The sequence below is a fragment of the Chrysoperla carnea genome, chromosome X (assembly GCF_905475395.1).
Source record: "Chrysoperla carnea chromosome X, inChrCarn1.1, whole genome shotgun sequence".
Classification (NCBI taxonomy): domain Eukaryota; kingdom Metazoa; phylum Arthropoda; class Insecta; order Neuroptera; family Chrysopidae; genus Chrysoperla; species Chrysoperla carnea.
Window position 1 is genome coordinate 16,306,497 of NC_058342.1, and position 20,303 is coordinate 16,326,799.

General features: G+C 30.3%; 1 protein-coding gene across 3 annotated transcripts in view; it reads left to right on the forward strand.

Moving 5' to 3' along the window:
• Positions 1 to 20,303, forward strand: part of LOC123302334 (rho GTPase-activating protein 27-like) — a 39,601-nt gene that overhangs the window by 13,686 nt on the left and 5,612 nt on the right. For all 3 annotated transcript variants that reach the window (XM_044885223.1, XM_044885224.1, XM_044885222.1), the window contains exons 2-5: positions 11,029 to 11,999; positions 15,588 to 15,730; positions 17,428 to 17,626; positions 19,473 to 19,682. In XM_044885223.1, the coding sequence (XP_044741158.1) occupies positions 11,109 to 11,999; positions 15,588 to 15,730; positions 17,428 to 17,626; positions 19,473 to 19,682 (1,443 nt within the window). In that variant the 5' untranslated portion in view covers positions 11,029 to 11,108. The remainder of the gene's footprint in view (positions 1 to 11,028; positions 12,000 to 15,587; positions 15,731 to 17,427; positions 17,627 to 19,472; positions 19,683 to 20,303) is intronic.

The window sequence follows — 20,303 nt, forward strand, 5'->3', positions numbered from 1 at the left end:
CTAAAATGATCCCTATTTGGTGTGTAATATTATAATAGATAAAATGATCCGCCATCATGTAACGGGTCTTGAATGTGTTGATTTAGATGAATTTAGCAGTGATTTTTGTTTTCATACTAATCGTCGATGCAATGTAAAATAACAGTTAATATTTTTTTTGAACTGTTTGATAAAAAATGTAATGGGATCATTTTACCCACTATCCTTACAAGGTAGTTTTTTAGAAATATTCAATATGTCTAAAAATTTTAACAGATCAAAAGAAATTTACATACCAATATTGTAACATTTGAATAAAGAATTCGAAAACATTTCGACGTTGTACATATGTCAAGTAGTTTGGCTATAAATTACATTTTTTCTTAGCGGGGTCATTTTAGACCACCTTCCCCTACTTAGGTCAAGTAGAATATTAATACGTATAACATACCCAATTTTCAAAGCGATAGAATAAAGGGTATAATCGAAGTGCTTATGAAGTTCAATAGTCACTTTAACCATTCTTATCTGGAAAATCGATTTAATTCATAAATTTTTTTTTCCACCAATTTAAGAGGATTCTTAAACAAATTATTAAGTTTCACGCCAATCAAAGACTTTTTAAAATTTGGTATGTACAATTATTTTGTATAAAAATATTTAAAATTGTAGACATTTTATTGAAAATCAATATTGAAGTCCGCATTGTAAGTTTAAGTATGTATTGATAAAATTATATTGAAATATTATCGATTAATATGTATTTATCATGAAAAAAACATATTTTAAAATAAAATTATCGATAATAAATCCATACGTCATCGATTCAATTCTATTTTTAATTAAATATAATATATGTATACTTTTATATTTTATTATAACAAAAACTTTATTTTACAAGAAAAGGGGTTACACGAACGCCACATAACAACCATAAACAAGAACATTGGTTCCAAAAATAAAAACATCCACCAAAATTTTTTTTATTATATCGTCAAGAAAGTCTATACTTCATGGCAATCTAAGTTAAAATAGCTTCGCTTATTATTTTTGGGCCGTTCAAAGTAACTGAAAATAAGCGATTTTATGAATTTATTCAAAGGCAAAAAAAAAAATTAAAAAAAGGAAGGTTTCGGCATCTAGTTTAAGACCCTTCTAACGCGCAATCTCAGAAGTGCTAGGGTTGCGTTAATTAACGCTATGTATACATAAAAAAACGATTTTTGGCCAATATCTTGGAGATCATCAACTTTATGAAAAATAGTTTCATACAAAAATTTTTGGAAATGATTTTCCTTAAAAAAAATGTAGAATCAAAAATTTTGATATCTTCAGCCATTTTCCCAAAAATCGGGAAAAACGGCCAAATATATATTTATATGCTGAATGAAATTCCCAATTAATATGATTTATAGTTTGTATGCAGTCGGGTTTTTTTTTTTTTAGATTATTTTTATCAAGAAACTTTGTATGGAAATGAATGAGAAAAACACGTTGGGATATTTTATAGTTCACAATAGTTCAACATTCATTTGTAAATAAAAATCCATCATTTATCAAAATTCAAAATAAACACAAGGCTTTTCATATGTTTGTTTCTTTTGCATATTAGTGCAATCAAATTAGCATTTATTAACAAGTGAAATTTACAAAATTTAAAAAACCCCGACAAATGCGATTTAATTCTTGTAAACCGCTTTTTTAAAACTTAGCTATAAAATTTTCTTAATCAACACTTTAAACTTATAACACTCCTTCTTAAATCAATATCAAAGTGATGGTCAAAGACATTAGATGAGATGAAAAGGAGACTTAGAGAGCTATCATTTTCTGGGACAAATTTTTGGAAATATTTTAATTGAAATTGATATATTTGAGTTGACTTTGTTCTTTTGAATTATTGTTTTGAATTGCCTAATTATTTTACCATTTCACTTTTCGAAATGAATTGAGCCAAGTTTATTTGACCATTCATTTCCAAAGTAATTATTTATATGTTAAAGTTAAATTACCTTTCCAAAGAAACCAAAAATTTTTAGCCGTTTACATACAGACAGACAAACACACAGACACACACACATAGCGGTCAAACTTATAACACCCTTCTTTTTTTTAATTCGGGGGCTAAAAATAAATTGTGAAGGGGGTTATAAGGAATGTAGTATAAATTTGTTTTCCACCAGCGGAGTTGAAGGGTGTTTTTTTTTGGTGGAGGGGGTGACAAATTGGTGTAAAATTGTATTATTGTGTTTTCTGAATTTAGTTGCGGTCAAAATGAAAAGTATTCAATAGAAAAGTTGTGGGTCCTGCAAAAATCTAGAACTTTATATAAGTCATTAGGGTTGCCAACTTGGTCAGGTCTCTCACCCAGCACATTATGAAGATGATGCTGTGGGGGGGAGGGTTTCGGTGAGAAGCGGAAAATCCAAAAAAGTCCAATTTCGTCATATTTAATTTATTTCAACTACATCAAAAACATAAGTATGAAGTAATATAAATAAGTCAGTTTGTTTTGGCATTAATCCTTAAGTGTCCATCAATACTTAATGGCAAGGTATAGATATAAAAATTTCACACAAGCATGACTCGAACAAAACAAACAAAAATGAAAATTCTGTACGGGCGTGGCTTAAATAGAACGAATATAAAAGTTTTACAATTGACTTCTTACTGTGATACCTACAAAATAAGCAGAAAAGTCTTATAAACACTCAAATCATGAACAAAATCAATTCTCACTACTCTAGTTGTTGTGGTCAAATCCATCGTGGTGACGATTCAGCAATCATAATGCTAATTGTTGCTTTTTCGACGCCGGTCGGCGAGGCTCGAGCAGATGGCAACCCTTTAAGTCATTTTTAACATAACTTCAAAATTTCCGAGAAAATGGCGTCTTTTGTTGTTCTTGTTATTATATTTTCCAAAAAAACTTCAATTTAAATGAAACATTGTGAAAATATTTCTTTTTGTGTCCTTAATAAAATACAAGTTATTATAAGGAAATGAGGGGTAAATCGTGAAGTTTGATAAAGAAATAAGGAAGAAAAGAAATAATAAAAAAAAAATTCCAGGTGGTGCATACGGCTCCCAAAAAACCTTAAGTGAGAAAAAAAAAACCTTAAGTAGAAAATTAAAAACCGACAACTTTACTTTGAAAAACTGTCCGTTTCGGAATTTAAGCAACCAAATGTCTCATTTGTTGGGAGTTACAAGGATTTTCTTGTGTTTGTTTCTTCTGTGTACACTCGGCGTAAGAAAATGATAGCACTATCAGGACATTATCAGACTATTGTTAAAATGAGTGAAAAGTGTGTATTCAAAAATAATAAATAACATATTTTATTTAGATTTTGTACGAATTAAAAAATATTCCAATAAGCGTGTATCATATCTACACATATATGATACTAGCTGATTTCCGCACGCTTCGCCGGGCACACTAACTATTTGGATGTGAATATATTCTTATTTTATTAACGAAATGTTTTATTTCGATTTGATATTTATTGTAAATTTTTCAAAATTGAAATAGGAAAATATAGTGCCAGTCAGTAAATACACAGATTTCCACATCACCCATGAGGTACTGTGTATTGGGATGCGTTCCCGTTATTTATTGTGTTGGCGTCCCTACGTGGTAGACCTACACCACAAAAAGACCTACACCACGATTTAGACCTACACCTAAGAAAAAATTGCCACTATAAATCTAATTACAAATTTTGGAAATTTCTTTTTTAATAAAAAATATTTTTTGCATTTTTTAAATCTATTAAATTAAATTTTGTAATCAATTATATTTTTACGTCTACATTTCCATTTAAAAAAAAATTAATTGGTTTCTCTTAATTTTAACATTTAATAATATTTCATGTACATGAAACTCATAATAATGGATAAAGATCTATAAACCTGTAAAATACTTTACTTACATTTACAAAACTTCTCTGTAAACAACATTCTTCGTACGTTGATTTGGTTGGAGAACAAGGAGATCCTCAGGTGAACTCACTCTTGAACACGCCACATAAAATTTACCATGAGAAAAACAGTCACTTCGTAAGTCTACACCGGCTAATTTAAAACTCTGACCTTGTGCTTTATATTGATAGTCATAGCAAAGCAACATTTTACTGGAAACTACACACGCTTAAATTCAAAATTAAAGTCGGATTGAATGAGAGTGACTCTGGGAATGATTACACTTTCACCCTCATACTTTCCTGTAAAAACTGTTGCTTCGATAACGTTTCTTTGCATCGTTTTTACGTGTAGTCTGGTGCCATTACACAATTTTGGGGGATTTAAATTACGCAACAACATTATTGGTGCACCAATTTTTAGATGAAGAATATGAGGTGGTATTCCCGGTGGATTGAGTGTGTGTAAAAACTCGACAGGATAGTGAACAATATCTTCTACCTCTATGACTGTATCTACAGACTTATAAACTACAGAAAATCCGCTGGGATAGAAATTCCTTAAAATCCGTTCTTAGTGGAAGTCTATGTCACGAAAGAGGTAATTATGCGAAATTTGAAGTTAATCGGACCGATAGTTTCGGAGATTTCGTGATGAGTCAGTCAGTGGTAACGAATCTTCCGAATAATGGGTCCCACTGTCAAAGTCGCTATGTAAAATGCAGGACTTGTTTTTTTTCTTTTGAGTTTATATTTAACTCAGTTGAGTTATTTGATTTTTTAAATAATTTTTTTTATTTTACCCTTTTTAGTTAGGATTTTTAAATACCTATTTAACAATACCCCACTTACCATGGACCAAACGCGTGAACCGATTTTAATGATTGTTACGTTAATCGATTTTTCTATTTAATAGCTATTCAATGGTAGCCCACTTGACATAGTTCGTCGACTTTCATTTTTTTCATCGATTGACGTACGGATCATTAAAATCGGCCGATGGGTTTGGTTTCTAGTGTGTCACAAAGGAACAGACATAGACTGATAAACATATCACCACTCCTTTGCGTTGCTCAGTCGGGTAATTAAATAAAGTACTATTTAGGTGCAACTATTATAAGATTGAGCCCGCCATGATTATAATAACCTTCGGATAAAGTCGGATCGCTGCTCCTATTACCCCCGCCATGCCGCTATCGGTGACACTGGTGACAGCATAATCTTCCTGTTACGAATTTATTTAATATTTCCAAAGATTATCCATGACAATTTCTTAGTAAAACTTAATTGGTTCATGAAAAAATAAAAAAATAATTGACTGAGTTAATTGTTGAAATACCATGTATAAACAGTGTTGATCACGCAATCGTTTGTTTTTTATCGTCATGTAAGAAAAGAAAGATAGTCAAACATACATCACACTTAATTGATATTCTCATATACTACAAACTACATAATGTTTCTAACCTAATTTGCGCTCTCACGGGTAAAAAGTGATGTTTACGAAAAAATGTTTCAAATAAAAGTTTTTTATAAGGAACATTTTTAAGATTTAAACTGTTGTTCTATCTCTAACGGCTTTCAAAATGGGTATTACGGACCCAAAACTCAATTGACCTATGTTGGTCATTTACGAACTCGATCTCACTTTTTACATCCTGAGCACGCTATAAAAATTTCAGCTTGATATTTTTTTTCGTTTTGGAGCTATCGCGGTGACAGACAGACGGATAGACGGATAGACATACAATCGGAAATGGATTAATTAAGTTATTATATGAACACCTATACCAAAATTTTGTTCATAGCATCAATATTTTAAAGTGTTACAAACTTGAGACTAAAATTAGTATACCTTGATATATTTCATGTATACATGGTATAAAAACTTGATCATGATCTTAACTACAATCAGATAGAGTGCTACGATTGTTTTTGTAACGGTGTCCTTTATTTACACATTTTATATTGTTAGTCAGAATTCTGGATAAAGTGTGTTTATGTTTATTACAAATAAACTGGATTGATGACATTATTTTAAATGTGAAACATAAGGGAGATTTTAATTATTTAATTTCTATTTAAAAAAAATAGTTATTAGTCATATGTATAATCATTTTGAAATCAAATGCGGGTAACCACATTTCACACAACACATGCGCAATAATAAAATGATTTTAAGATTTCATAAATTTAATTCATTTAAAAAACTCATTATTTAGTGGGATTTTCCAAATAGAGTATTTTACTATATTTGAAAAAGTACTTCAAAATGTTGATTTTGCTAATAAAAAGCCACAACAAATTTATTTCGAAAAAATACACACGCTTTCTTGCCAAAAACTTAAATTAAATTTTAAACCTTTTTTAAACTGTCAAAAACGCAGGCATCCAATTTGATGACGTAATATGGGTATCACTATACGAAATAACACAAATAAGTTTGACAGATATATTCATAGACATCTGATTATAATAAATATAAATACTTATTATCTATGTATATATTATACCCAGCTGTCTACACTGAACTAAATGATGGTCTATGGTTCATACCGATATACAGTTTACACGTGAAATACAGTTTAAAAATTACGATTTTTAATTTTAATATTATAAAAGAAAACCTCATTTTTTACGCCCTGAGCACGCTATAAAAATTTCAGCTTGATATCTATTTTCGTTTTTGAGTAATCGAGATGACAGACGGATAGACAGGCGACAAACAGACAGACAACCAGAAATGGACTACTTAGGTGATTATATGAACACCTATACCAAAATTTTGTTCATAGCATCAATATTTTTAAGCGTTACAAACTTGGGACTAAACTGAATGTACCTTGGTATATTTCATAAACATGGTATAATAAAAGTCATATAGCATGTAATTTACACTCATTAGGCCTAGTTTTTCGCTGAAATAGTTCTTCTAGCTAGCGAATTTTAAGATCACTTGTTTTATTAGGGAGCCCTTAACAAACAAACAAATTATTAATTAAAATATTATTGTCATTCAAAGAAAATGAATGATATTTCACTACAAGAATATCTACTATCATGGGCGTCGCCAAGGAGGGCAGATAGGGTAGGGCAGGTAAGCTGCTTCTCTCACATAGAGATTCACAAAATGATTCAAAGCACCCACTTGTTTTAAAAAAATAAAATTTTACTGAATTCAAAATTTCAATTATCGGACGGGTTTATTTTGAAATTAGAATCAATGAAGCTACTTACAAATTTTCAGCTAAGTTACTTTTATAGTTTTGAGAAAAAGGGAACTAAATTCTTGCCCTAATTTGTTTATTTTTTTATATGAAACAATTTTTACATTAAACCTTTTGTTCTTCCTCTTGCGGTTAACAGTACCCAATGGACCCATGGTGCCCATTTACGAACGCAAACTCATTTTTGGATCCTAAGCACGATATATAAAAAATGTGGCTGGATAGATATTTCTTTTCGTTTTTGAGTTGCCGCGTTAACGGACTGACAAACGGAAATGGACTAATAATGTAACTTATATGAATACCTATATCAAAATTATATATTTGTAGCTTCAATATTTCAATATCTGGATGACCGATCGGTATTTTTATACCATGTATATATGAAATATACATAGTATATTAAGTTTAGTCCCAAGTTTGTAACGCTAAAAAATAATAATGCTAGGAAAAAAATTTTGTCATAGTAGGTGTTCATAAAATCACCTACTTAGTCCATTTCCGGTTGTCCGTCCGTCCGTCCGTCTGTGGACACGATAACTGAAAAACGAAAAAAGATATCGAGCTGAAATTTTTAAAGCGTACTCAGGACGTAAAAAGTGAGGTCAAGTTCGTAAATGAGCAACATAGGTCCATTGAGTCAAGGATCCGTAGTAAAATAAAAGTTTACGGTTCTCACCACTATAAATCCAAATTTCAGTTTCTATAATCCCCCCCCCCCCAAATTTAACTCAAGATCCACGCCTAGTAATTGGTTAAATAGGTGTAATTTTAAAATAAAAATATATGTTCTCATTTTATCTCCTATATTTTTACTTGAATGTATCTAAAATTCATACTTTTCCCATTCTCCACAAAGCAACTTTCCCCCTCTTTGCAAACGGCTGCTGGTGGCGTCCTTCTGTATCGTGCATGTAGATAATCAAAAAGCTAGGTAAATTGACACATTTATTCGCTTCTTCTTCATTTTAATCATTTAATTTTCGTGAGAGAAGTTATTCTTATTTGAAAGAAGGATACTTACGATCTTATTCCACTTGGTTCCTTAATTTATCATTCAGTAAATATCAACACTCTTGCAAGAGTCTTGCTTAAAAAAAAAGTGTGCAAGACCAAGACCAATACCACTTAAAAACTTTTGAGTTCCTCGTCTGTCTCTCAAAGAGACTTCAACTGGACATTTTTTGTACATTCTAGTTACAAAATTCAGCCTATCATCAAGAATACAACGTCATTTCGTTTAAGTAAAGTTGAACAGTTTAATTTCATTCCATGACGTTTTTTCAGTGTTTTATTTTATTTATAAATTATAATGAATTTTTCCATACAATCCCAGTTTTCGGAATAGCCCAGGAGAAATTCTTCTCTTATTGAGTCCCGATTATCGAGATTACTGAATATATTATTTTAAGGATTTGCCACAGTTTATATGTAATCTCTATGGCGGTACTGAACAATGACGTCATTTTCAAATATTTATCTCTTTGTTTAATTATAGTTTTAAACGTTCATATTTTACGTAATTCCAAAGATTTTCAAAAACCAACTTCACTTTTCTATTCATGTCGTGAGTATTGGAATTTTTTTTGAAAATTTAGTCATGAGGAGCGGACTGATGGGAAGAGACCCACCGGGAATATTTTCTCCCGAATTCCCACAAGGTAGTCTGGCCCTGTTAGTCATCATCCCAATCGACTCAGCTAATCGATAACGTTGTTGGATGTATAGGATACTGAATATTCGCCTACTTTACATTAAATAGGATCCTGATATAAAATCCTAGAAATGAATTCTGGGAAGGGATCTTTTAAAATACTTTTGATTTAATTTACGCCTTTAATGGTGTAATAAGGATGTACGACCCCCAGAAAAATTTTGTATAAAAGGCTTGATTTTTTTGTATGAAGTTGGACTTAATGTAGATCAATTCTGTAAATTTTAGGGGGGGGTTGCACGATTATTTAAATAAATAAATGACTCCAAAATAGGTATATTTAACATTGGTTTTATGGTAAAACGGTAGATGGATGATATGTTTTCATAGACTTTTCCAAAACTAGTCGGAGGAAATTTAAAAAAAAACTATTTAAATTAAAGTTAAAACCTTAATAAATTATTGAATACAAAAAAAATTTGTTGTGCCCCAGTAATTAAGGATGTATGAGCACGGTAATGGGGACACAATTTAAAAAAATATATATTTTCAATTTTGATGGAGAATTATGTTATAACTTGACAATATAACACGAAAAGTAAGAATACAATTTTTAAGATATCTGGAGTAATTTTCAAAATATCGAAAAATCAAGGCAGATATCGAAAAATTTTATTACTATTTTTTGTTTACGTTCATGAAGTTATAACAAAATTCATCATCAAAGTTGAAAATAAGGTAAAAACAAGTGAAAACACACAATTGACTGAGTTAATTGTTGAAATACCATGAATAGACAGTGTTGATTACTCGATCACATTACACATACATACATGTCACACACACTTAACTGATGTACCCATATAATACATACTATACAATTTGCGCATATTATGCGCTCTTACGGATAAACAGTGATGTTTACAAAAAAATTTTTCAGACAAAACAGTGATGTTTATTTTTCTATAAGGAACATTTTTATGTTTAAACTTTTGTTCTATCTCTAACGGTTTACAAGATGGGTACTACGGATCCTAGACTCAATGGACCTATGTTGCTCATTTACGAACTTGATCTCACTTTTTACGTCCTCTTTTCTATTTTGAGTAATCTTGATGACAGACGACAGCCGACAGACAGACAGACAGACAGACAGACAACCGGAAATGGACTAATTAAGTGATTTTATGAAAACGTATGCAAAAATTTTGGTAGGTAGCATCAATATTTTTAAGCGTTACAAACTTGGGACTAAACTTAATATACCTTGATATATTTCATACACATGGTATAATAATTTCGGCCACAAGTCTAAACTTGCCTTGGCGCTCGTACTACCTTAACGTAGTAAATAAATCACATTAAACCTTTGACAAGATTTTGTTCGAGAAATAGGTGAAAATAATCATATGTTACACAAATAGATTAATTTATAACACATTTTCATACCATGCATATATGTAATATGCAAGGTATACTAAGTTTAGTCCCAAGTTTGTAACGCTTAAAAATATTGATGCTACGAACTAATTAGTCCATTTCCGGTTGTCCGTCCGTCCGTCTGTGGACACGATAACTCAAAAACGAAAAGAGATATCAAGCTGAAATTTTTACAGCGTACTCAGGACGTAAAAAGTGATGTCGAGTTCGTAAAGTTTTTTAAACCGTTAGAGATAGAACAAAAGTTTAAAACATTTTTTCGTAAACATCACTGTATACCCGTGAGGGCGCAAATTAGGCGTAAATTGTATAGTATGTATTATATGAATTATGTATGTGCAATGTGATAGAGTAACCAACACTATTTATGCATGGTATTTCAACAATTACCTCAGCCAATTGTTTGCTTTCACTTGTTTATAATATTTTTGCTGAGACTCCGAAAATTATATGTAAATATAATAAAAGATACTATCAAATAAAATAGCTTTAACTCCATAAATAAATGGAATTTTGATTTCTTTTGAAAGATATATTTTTGAAGATATATACTTTGTTACAACAACAAAAATTGATATTTTCAAAATTCTATACTAGATAACCCCTTAAATTCTTTGGAAATGTGAACTATTTTAATCTAATCTTTCCACGAAAAACAGAGGAGCGTACCATTTTTTAGGAGGCCATTCTGTACATCCAATCAATCTGACAACCAACTCTGTATTTAAACAAAACACAATTGCATGAAAAAAAAACCACTCCTTTCCGTAATACAAAAGCGTTATCACAGAACAAATTTTATTTACAGGAAATACAAACACAAAATCCATGACCGTGTAATGATTCATAAATTATTTAAAAAGAGACAATAAAAACAAATCACACACAATGTATAACTCAAATGAAAATAATTTAACTCCGCCACTGCACAAAGATATCGACGCATTATGGTTAGCAAAAGATATGATTTTACCAGAACCAAGATCACCGTCACCAGTAAATTTCGATACACATTCCAGTCCAGATGTATGTTTACGCGAACATACAAATCGATGTTATCGAAAGACCGAACGTCAATGTTTATATTTACCAAATCCACAATATTTAAAACTCGAATCGACAAGTTCCAGTTCGACATCATCATCCGGCAATAGTTTGGAATCAATTATATTCGAATCAATTGAGAATGTGCACAAATTAGACGATGACCCGGAGGACATGTACAATAAATCAAATATAAATGAGATATTTGACACGGAAGATAATGTGGTCCCTCCAATTCCACCAGCACGAAAGAAACGTAAAGAAGTAATCTACGAGAATATCTGGGAATGTCGAAAAACTAGTTCGGAAGATATCAAATATGAACAGTTCGAAAATGATTCCGAAGAATTATCATCGCCATCCAATTACGATGAAGTGCTAACACAAGCGTCATGTAGCAGCGGTGTTGATGACTTTGATTTTTACACATCTGTTTCGTCAATCGATGAAAATATTTACGAGAACATACCAACCCCAAAATATATGTATCCGCAACTTCATTGTCGATTATGGCAGAGTACACCGAATTTGTATTTATGTGCCGCTGAAGAAGTGAATATTGCGTATGAAATTGTTACGCCAATACATAATTCAACATTGTTAACGGTATCCAAATTAGACTTATTATGTGATCGTGTTACAGTGCGTAAAAATAGTGTTACGTCCGATATTTTTGAATGGAATCGCAGTTTGTTACGTTCGTATTCAAGTGAAAGTAGTTTTACTGTAATGGAGGTATTTTAAATTTTCATTTTTTTTTTCAAATTGTTGGTATTACATTATTAAAATAATTTAAGGTGGGGAACGTATGGTTTTCGTAATCACGATACAGTTAAAAATAAGGTTTCAAGCGTAGGAAAAACTATTCATAACATGTATAACATATGTTTTTTCCAACCGAAGTTTACTTAAACGGAATATTATTGCTAAAAAGTACGTTAAAATCATACGTTATTTTTAACGACCGTCTCACTAGAATCCTGGAAAGCTATAAAATTTCGCATATTATTATAAATTTGATTACACAATTTTGGAATACAAATGTTTTGGGTAAATTAAATTTCTAAGATTAGTTCAAATGAAATTTTTTCTTGAGTCGAAAATCAAAGATGGAGACTTTTTTCGTAATTAAACGACTCCATTTTAAATTTTACTCAAAATATTATATTACCATTTCCAACGTTCCAACGAAGGTTAGGATCATACGAACATCCATTTCAACGTACTTTTGATCGAATTACATACAGTGTTAAATACAGTTAAAACGTGCGTTGAAACGTGTACTTTGGGAAAAAACCCATTTCAAATGCTCATTTGACGCATCGTGTGACCTTAAACAGGGCGTGTCTCAAAATGTTGGAGTAACTCGAAAAATTACATTCTGCGGAAATATTTCTTTTCTTCGAAAGTCCTACAAGATGAATTATTTTTGGGAAATATCTAGGCGAATTTTCCTATATACAGGGTGGCCATTTTAATATATACACCTAAATATGTCGTTTCGTAGTTAACCAATAAAAAATAACATACAAAAGTTGCAGAGTTTGATGAGGGACAGCATGTTCTGACAACAGATTAGACCTAGTTCTTCGAGTTTCTTTAATAGCCAATTTAAATTCTAAACGGTAAGTGATAGAATAACACTTTAAATTAGAAAGTTGATCCTCATAAAAAAACCAACAATTTTTCTTCAAAACATTTTTTTCGAAAAACGTTAGCTTTCGGAGGAAATGTGACTTAAAAATATGCCATTATTGATAGAAAATACCCTTAAAATTTATCGATAATTGTAAGTCAAAGTCATGGGCACAGGTGAATGTACTTTATTGCCCTTGAAAACTTTTGGCTAAAGCATTTTTCGGTAATTTCCGTGTTTACCAATTACCGTGTTTCAAAAAAATGTTTTGTGTTTTTATTACAAAAACTGTTAGTTTTTTTATAATTGGCTATTAAAGAAACCCGAAAAACTAGGTCAAGTCTGACGTCAGAACATGATGTCCCCCATCAAACTCTGCAACTTTTGTTTAAGTTATTTTTTGATTGGTTAACTATAAAATGAGATATTTAGGTGTATGAATGAAATGGCCCACTCTGTATATAGGAAAATGCGCTTTTAAATTTATAATGGAGTAGTTTAATTACGAAAAATATCTCCATGTTTGATTTTCGATTCAAAAAAAAAAATTTCATTTGACCTAATCTTGGAAAGGACCTTACACAAATTATATGTAATCTGCATTTCGGTCAAACTTTTTCAAATTTTGGGGAATGATAGTTTAAGTCATTCTGAATAAAAGTTCCCATGGTCACAAGTCATGAAAATGACAGGATTTCAAGTCATCGCTAAATTAAAATTGGAAAATGTACTCATTTATATAAAAAAAATTATTGTAATTTAATTGTCAAAAACAATTCATATTATTGATCCATTGAACATTTAACACTGCTTCTTTTTTGAATTTCGTAGCATTCTTCAAAAAAACAAGAATTAAAAAACAATACCCTTACATTAAAAAACACACGTATGCATGTAGTTTTACATATCTATATATGTATTTGCCTATACACACAGGCATATATTATACATATAAGTACATTTTCCAACTTAAATCTAGCTATAACATGAAATCCAGTCATTTTCATGACTTGTGAAGATGGGAACTTTTTTTAAAATGGCTTAAACTATCATTTACCAAATTTTGAAAAAGTTTGACCGAAATGCAGTTTACATTTAATTTGTGCGAGGTCCAATAATTTATCCAATACATGAAACTTGTATTCCGAAATTGTGTAATCAAATTTAATTATATGTGAAACTTTATAGCTTTCTAAGATTGGAGTGATACGGTCGCTAAAAATAACGTATGATTTTAACGTACTTTTTAGCAATAATCTTCCGTTTAAGTAAACGTCGGTTGGAAAAAACATACATGTTTAAAATTAGTTTCATTGATCCACAAATTGAGTTTGCCCTAATATAGTTGCATTATAGGGCCTCCACACTTTCTAATAAACTGCTAACTAATCAGAAATATTTTGCAGCCAGTTTTAATTAGTCGTAACGTAGCTTGAGTGTGGAAAATTTTAGGACGAAATTTTTTCATTTTGTCATAGTAATACCAAAACTGTACATTCGATATTTCGCTAAGGCTGTGAGCAGTCAGTTTGCACCTGTGCAATTACATTTTAATGGATTTCCGCGTTTTAATGGATATAAAACTAAAAGAGAAATTCGATACTTTTTGTGTCGTTAAAAGTACACAATATTTACAGACGTGTAACTTTGTTATCCTTTTGGGTTCAGAGTTCATTATAATATTATAGAAATGAACTTGAGCTGCTCCAATATACTCTAAGGCTCGCGCTCGAAGTGTTATCATGGAAATCGAAAATTCAAGACAAATTGTAAAAGAAAGAAAAGTTCCAAGGTTTATCCTGACGCATTTTCACTCTCCTAGTAAAAAAACTGTTATGCTTTTCAGAGAGTCCTGTTTTCCCTCTCAAATTTGATGTATCTCACTGTCAGAAAAAATGCTACAGTTAAAACATTCTAAGCGTACTCATCATATGTTATGTTATAATAGTAACACTTAGAATGTTTTAAAACGAGCATTTTTTCTGACATTGAGTATACGACTCGAAATCTAAGCATATTTTTAAGACACAACCGTATAATTTAAGTTAAATCGTATTTAAAAAACTTCTATGTTTAAAAACATTTATAGCTGTTCAATTCCATTTTGCTTGATTCCTGCCAAAAATACAACACATTTGGTAAAAATCTTTTTTTTTTTGAGAATTTTACGTTCTTTAAATGAATATTTTATAATTTTTTTCGTATTTTGCATATTTCGAAGATATCTCGAGGTATTTGAATTTTAGGACATCATTGCTTGCATAATTAAGCGCTCATATAATTTGATTAAAAAAAAAATAAGTACGGCTATGAAACGCACATTAAATTTGAGATGAAAAACAGGACTCTATAAGAGGCATAACAGTTTTCATGAAAGGAGCGTCATACGTGCCATGTGTTAGGAAAAACCTTGAACTTTTGTTTCTTTTAAAAATGGCCTTGGAATTTCAATTCTTATGACAACACTAAAAGTCTTAGAGTAATGAATACTCAGGTTCATTTCTTTATCCAGAGAAAATGAGCCCTGGTAGAGTTCTGGTACATGCCTACCAATTGTTTATTTTAATGAAACAAAAAGTGGCACAACACATTTAACCTCATTTAACCGAGATGTCTAATTTTTTCTGATTTCGCAAAATCTTATCGAGTTTTCAATTTAATTAATTTTTTAATTTTTTTTTACTTAGGAAAAATCGTTGTTAGCAGATAGTAATTTCCATTCGGCGGAATCATCGCCCGTACAATTAAGGAAACGTGATACTTTAAGTCCAACACCTAGCACAAATAACAATTATTTTCGACAAAATTTCCTAACTATTAAGAGTAAATCGTATGTATTAAAATATTTTTTTTAATTAGAAAATTATCTAAAACGGATTATTTGTGATGAAATAATTTATTTTGGCCATCACGAATTGCCGTTTTAAAAAGTATAATCATTTGTTTTTTCATTGGCAAAATATTATTAAACGGAATATTTGTGAAAAAATAATTTATTTTGGCCTTCACGACTAACCGTTTAAAAAAATTGCAGAGCAAATAAGAACTCCACATAGAAAAAATTCAATTGTTTAATTAAAATATGCGATTTTCTATTCTATACCTAAATTTCAGACATCGGACAACTATTTTTATATCATGTATATGAAAAGAGATATCAGGCTGAAATTTTTATTGCTTGCTTAGGACGTAAAAAGTGAGGTCGAGTTCGTAAATGAGCAACATAGGTCAATTGGATCTTGTAAACCGTTACAGACAGAACAAAAGTTTAAATATAAAAAATGTTTCGTATAAAAAAATAAATAACTTTTGTTTGAAACATTTTTTTGCTAACATCACTGTTTACCCACGAAGGCGCAAATTAGATGCAAATTTTATAGTATGTATTATATGAGAATATTCGTGATGAATTTGTGGCTATCTAAAAGTGGATATTTTTCTTTACTTACGTGTCATTAAAAAACAAACGATTGCGTCATCAACACTAAATTTATATGGTATTTCAATAATTAACTCAATTAATTGTTTGTTGCACTTGTTGGCTTTAATTTGCAACAACTAAAATGAAAATGTTTTTAAGACTTTTCTGATAATAATAATAATACCATTTTGATCGTTGGCATTTTCATTTTCGACTAAATTTCGTCTCTTCATTATTTTAATCAAAGCAAAAATCTATTCAGTTATCGGGTTTTTAATATCTTCTTAGAAATATTAATAAGCAGGATCGAAGTCATACATTTGGTCCGAAATAAGGGGGCTTGACATCGAATTTTAGAACTTGTGCAACTTCGGGGGTTGGAGCCTCTCTCAGCGGGGCCTATGGTTAACTATGGCTTTGTTATTGAGTGGTTTTAGCAAATAAAAAACTTCGCCTGCACTCGTTATATTTACAGTAAAGTTTCGATAAATGGAACACTCGATAATCAGAAACGTCCAGTAATCGGAACACTTTTCGTGTGCCCGCACTATTGCACACCATGGTGCAATCTCAACCAATCATTCAAAAATGATATTGTTTGTTTGCATACATAGTATATACATCTGTAATGGCAACAGTATTACAATAACAAGTGTTGAATGCTGTGTGTACAGTTTTTTAAATATATACATTCTAATGTTGTTATTTATAATGAATTTTTCCATAATAAAATATCCCAGTAATCCCAGAACCTCCCTGGTTTGTATTGAGTCCCGATTATCGAAACTCTACTGTTCTTTTTCTGTGTTAAAAAAGAGATTTATAATGTATATGGGATAAGACTCAATTGACTTATGTTGCTCATTTATGAACTCGACCTCACTTTCTATGTCCTGAGCACGCTGTAAGAATTTCAGCTTGATATAATTTTTCGTTTTTGTGTTATCGCGTTAACAGACAAACGGACAGACAAACAGACAACCGAAAATGAACTAATTAAGTGATTTTATAAACACCTATACCAAAATTTTGTTCATAACATCAATATTTTGAAGCGTTACAAACTTGGAAATAAACTTAATGTAATGTACATAATTTTTTTTTAGATTTGTTAGATTCGATAGTCATCGAACGAAACAACTTGTTGATGAAAATACATTAATAATCGTTAAAGAAGGCAAAATCGATCGATCGAAAATTGTCGATTGTAATCGTAAACAAAAAAAATGGATTCAAAATTCATATGGCTGTTTAACCAAAAAATCATTTTATTTATTTGAAAATAAGAAAATTTTCGATACTATGGTAAGTTTTGAAGTAAAAATTTTCAAATTCCAAATTCATATTTCGTTATTTCGTCGGTTAAGCCACGAATTAATAATGAAAGAATTAAATTTTATTAACCTAATCCTACTTATTGTATAAATGTAAAAGTTCGAATGCTTGGACGTTTGTTGCTCAATCATGCAAAAATGGCTAACGGATTTGGATGAATATAATAATCTATTACCTGGATTAACACATTTATATCCCGGCAAATTTTATCAAAAAATCAGTATTGGACGTACGGGAAAGTGGTCTATAATGACCCCTCATGGTAAAATGATCCCTCGTTGTTTTAAGTAAACCATAAAAGCCTTTTAGTGTTTCGTAGTAAAAATATTAATTTTACTGCTTATGATTTATGGTAAGAGAAATTTCAACGTAAAATTCTTTTTTTGTATTAGTTTTTGCCGACTGGCTGTTTTTACTCTTGGCTTTTGTTGACTTTTAATAATATTATAACATATTTTCATAGACGTATAATTGATAAATTTGAAAGTCAGTTTTTATAACGAAATTCGAATATGTCGTTACGGGTAAAATGAGTCCTATTTTGTGTGTAAAATTATAATAGATACAATGATCCTTCATCATGTAACGGGTCTTCAATGTGTTGATTTGTAAAAGAACATTTAATATTTTATGTGAACTGTTTGATAAAAAATGCAATGGGATCATTTTACCTACTATCCTTACAAGGCCGGTCAAAATGATCCCTTTTGAGAAATATTGAATAGTTCTAAAAATTTGAACAGAACAAAAAGAAATTTACAAACCAATATTGTAACATTTGAATAAAGAAATCGAAAATATTTCGACGTTGTACATATGTCGAATAGTTTCTCTATAAATTACATTTTTTCTTAGGGGCTTCATTTTAGACCACCTTCCCTTATTTACTTGAAAGTTGGTAGATGTGTCTTATAAAACGTTACAACATAGGCTACTTTTAGAATTCTAGTTCCTTTGGAAGTTGGTGTTTAACTGATTAATCTAAAATAATGATTCGAGGCACGGATTTTTTGTCATCTAAGCTAAGCAATCTTTTTTTCACTAAGCCATGGACAGTGCTGGATTTAGGATTAGGCCCAAGAGGCCTGAACCTGGGGCGGACCAATTTTAGGGGCGGCAAAATTTTCCGAAAATTTCAAAGGCGAATCAATTCAGGAGCAATCCGAATTTTTTTAATAAAATGTATTGAATAATCTTATGATGGAATTTACTTTTAAATTTGCCGCAATGTTAATTTTTTAATATATAAATTGGATTTTATCAATATTAATCTTTATCGAAAACTACTATGGATTATAAAAAAAAAAAGAAGATGAATTGAACAATTTGAGAACACATTTACGTTCCTCAATGTTTTTTAATTTTTAAACAACTTTTGTTTCAAACATTTTTTCGAATATCATTACTTACCCGTGAGGGAGCAAATTATGACAAAACTTTGGTGTCCATTTTCTCCAAAACTATAAAAGATATGCAATTGAAAATTTGCAAGTAGCTTCAGCTAGTGGTCTTGCGAAAATATGACAGGGAATTCTACTTTCGAAAATTTTGGAAAACCAAATAAATGACGAAAGAAAAGGCAGCATATCAAACCAAGCCTAGGGCGGCATGAAGCCTAAACCCGCCACTGGTCATTTATCAACTTTTTTTACGAACAAATTATCTTTTAGATCTAGCTCAGACAACTAAAGAAGGCTCGCATTTCCGCCTGGTGTATATTTAATCTTGGTATATTAATTTAAGCCCAGTCGAAATAGAGCACATCTATTTTTCGAAAATAACCTTTAAATAATTTTGTTTTTCGTCTATTTTTCAGAAAGCTGGTGTTAAAGATAAACGTAATTACGATATAAAAATTGATTTAAAAGCTTGCAAACTTGATAGAAAATCTGAGTACACAAGTCGTAAAAATGTTTTAGTATTAACTGATACGTTAAATGGATCCGTGATTTTACTACAATTCGAAAATCAATTAGAAAGAGAAGATTGGTATAATTGTTTGTCGAATTCATTAGAAATTGTTCCGGTAAGTATATTATAATACAAACTTTGTAAAGTTTACTACAAGCAGGCAAAAATGTAGGCGAAAATTGTAGATCAGACAATTAAATATAAAAATTCAATCAATACTTTTTTACCTATGAGCCAACATTTCTGAGATACAACGATTAAAAAATTGAAAGAGTTGTAATAGTCATATGATTTTATGGATGGACATATAATTCTATGGCTTACATTGAAAATTTATAATAATTTTATTTTAATTTATAATTTATAATAATAAAATTTAAAGAATTAAATAATATTTTCTAACAAATTTAAATCAGTAATTACGTGAATTTTCATATAAAAAATATTGTTTATACAATTTCGTATCTTATTTTCACAAATTCTAATGCAACAAGTTTAACTAATTGCTATATATCAATAATTTTAACTGGACATTTAGTTTATATATATATATGAGAATCTTTATTGACATGCTCGTAGAGCTAATCAAATTACATAATAGTGTGTAACAATAACAAACTGAACAGAAAAAAAAAACACAAAAATTAAATCTTGGAGAAAAAAAAAAATAAAAAAAAAGCAATGTACAAAAAAAAAAAAAATATAAAGAAATAGCACTCTAAACAATAATAAACAT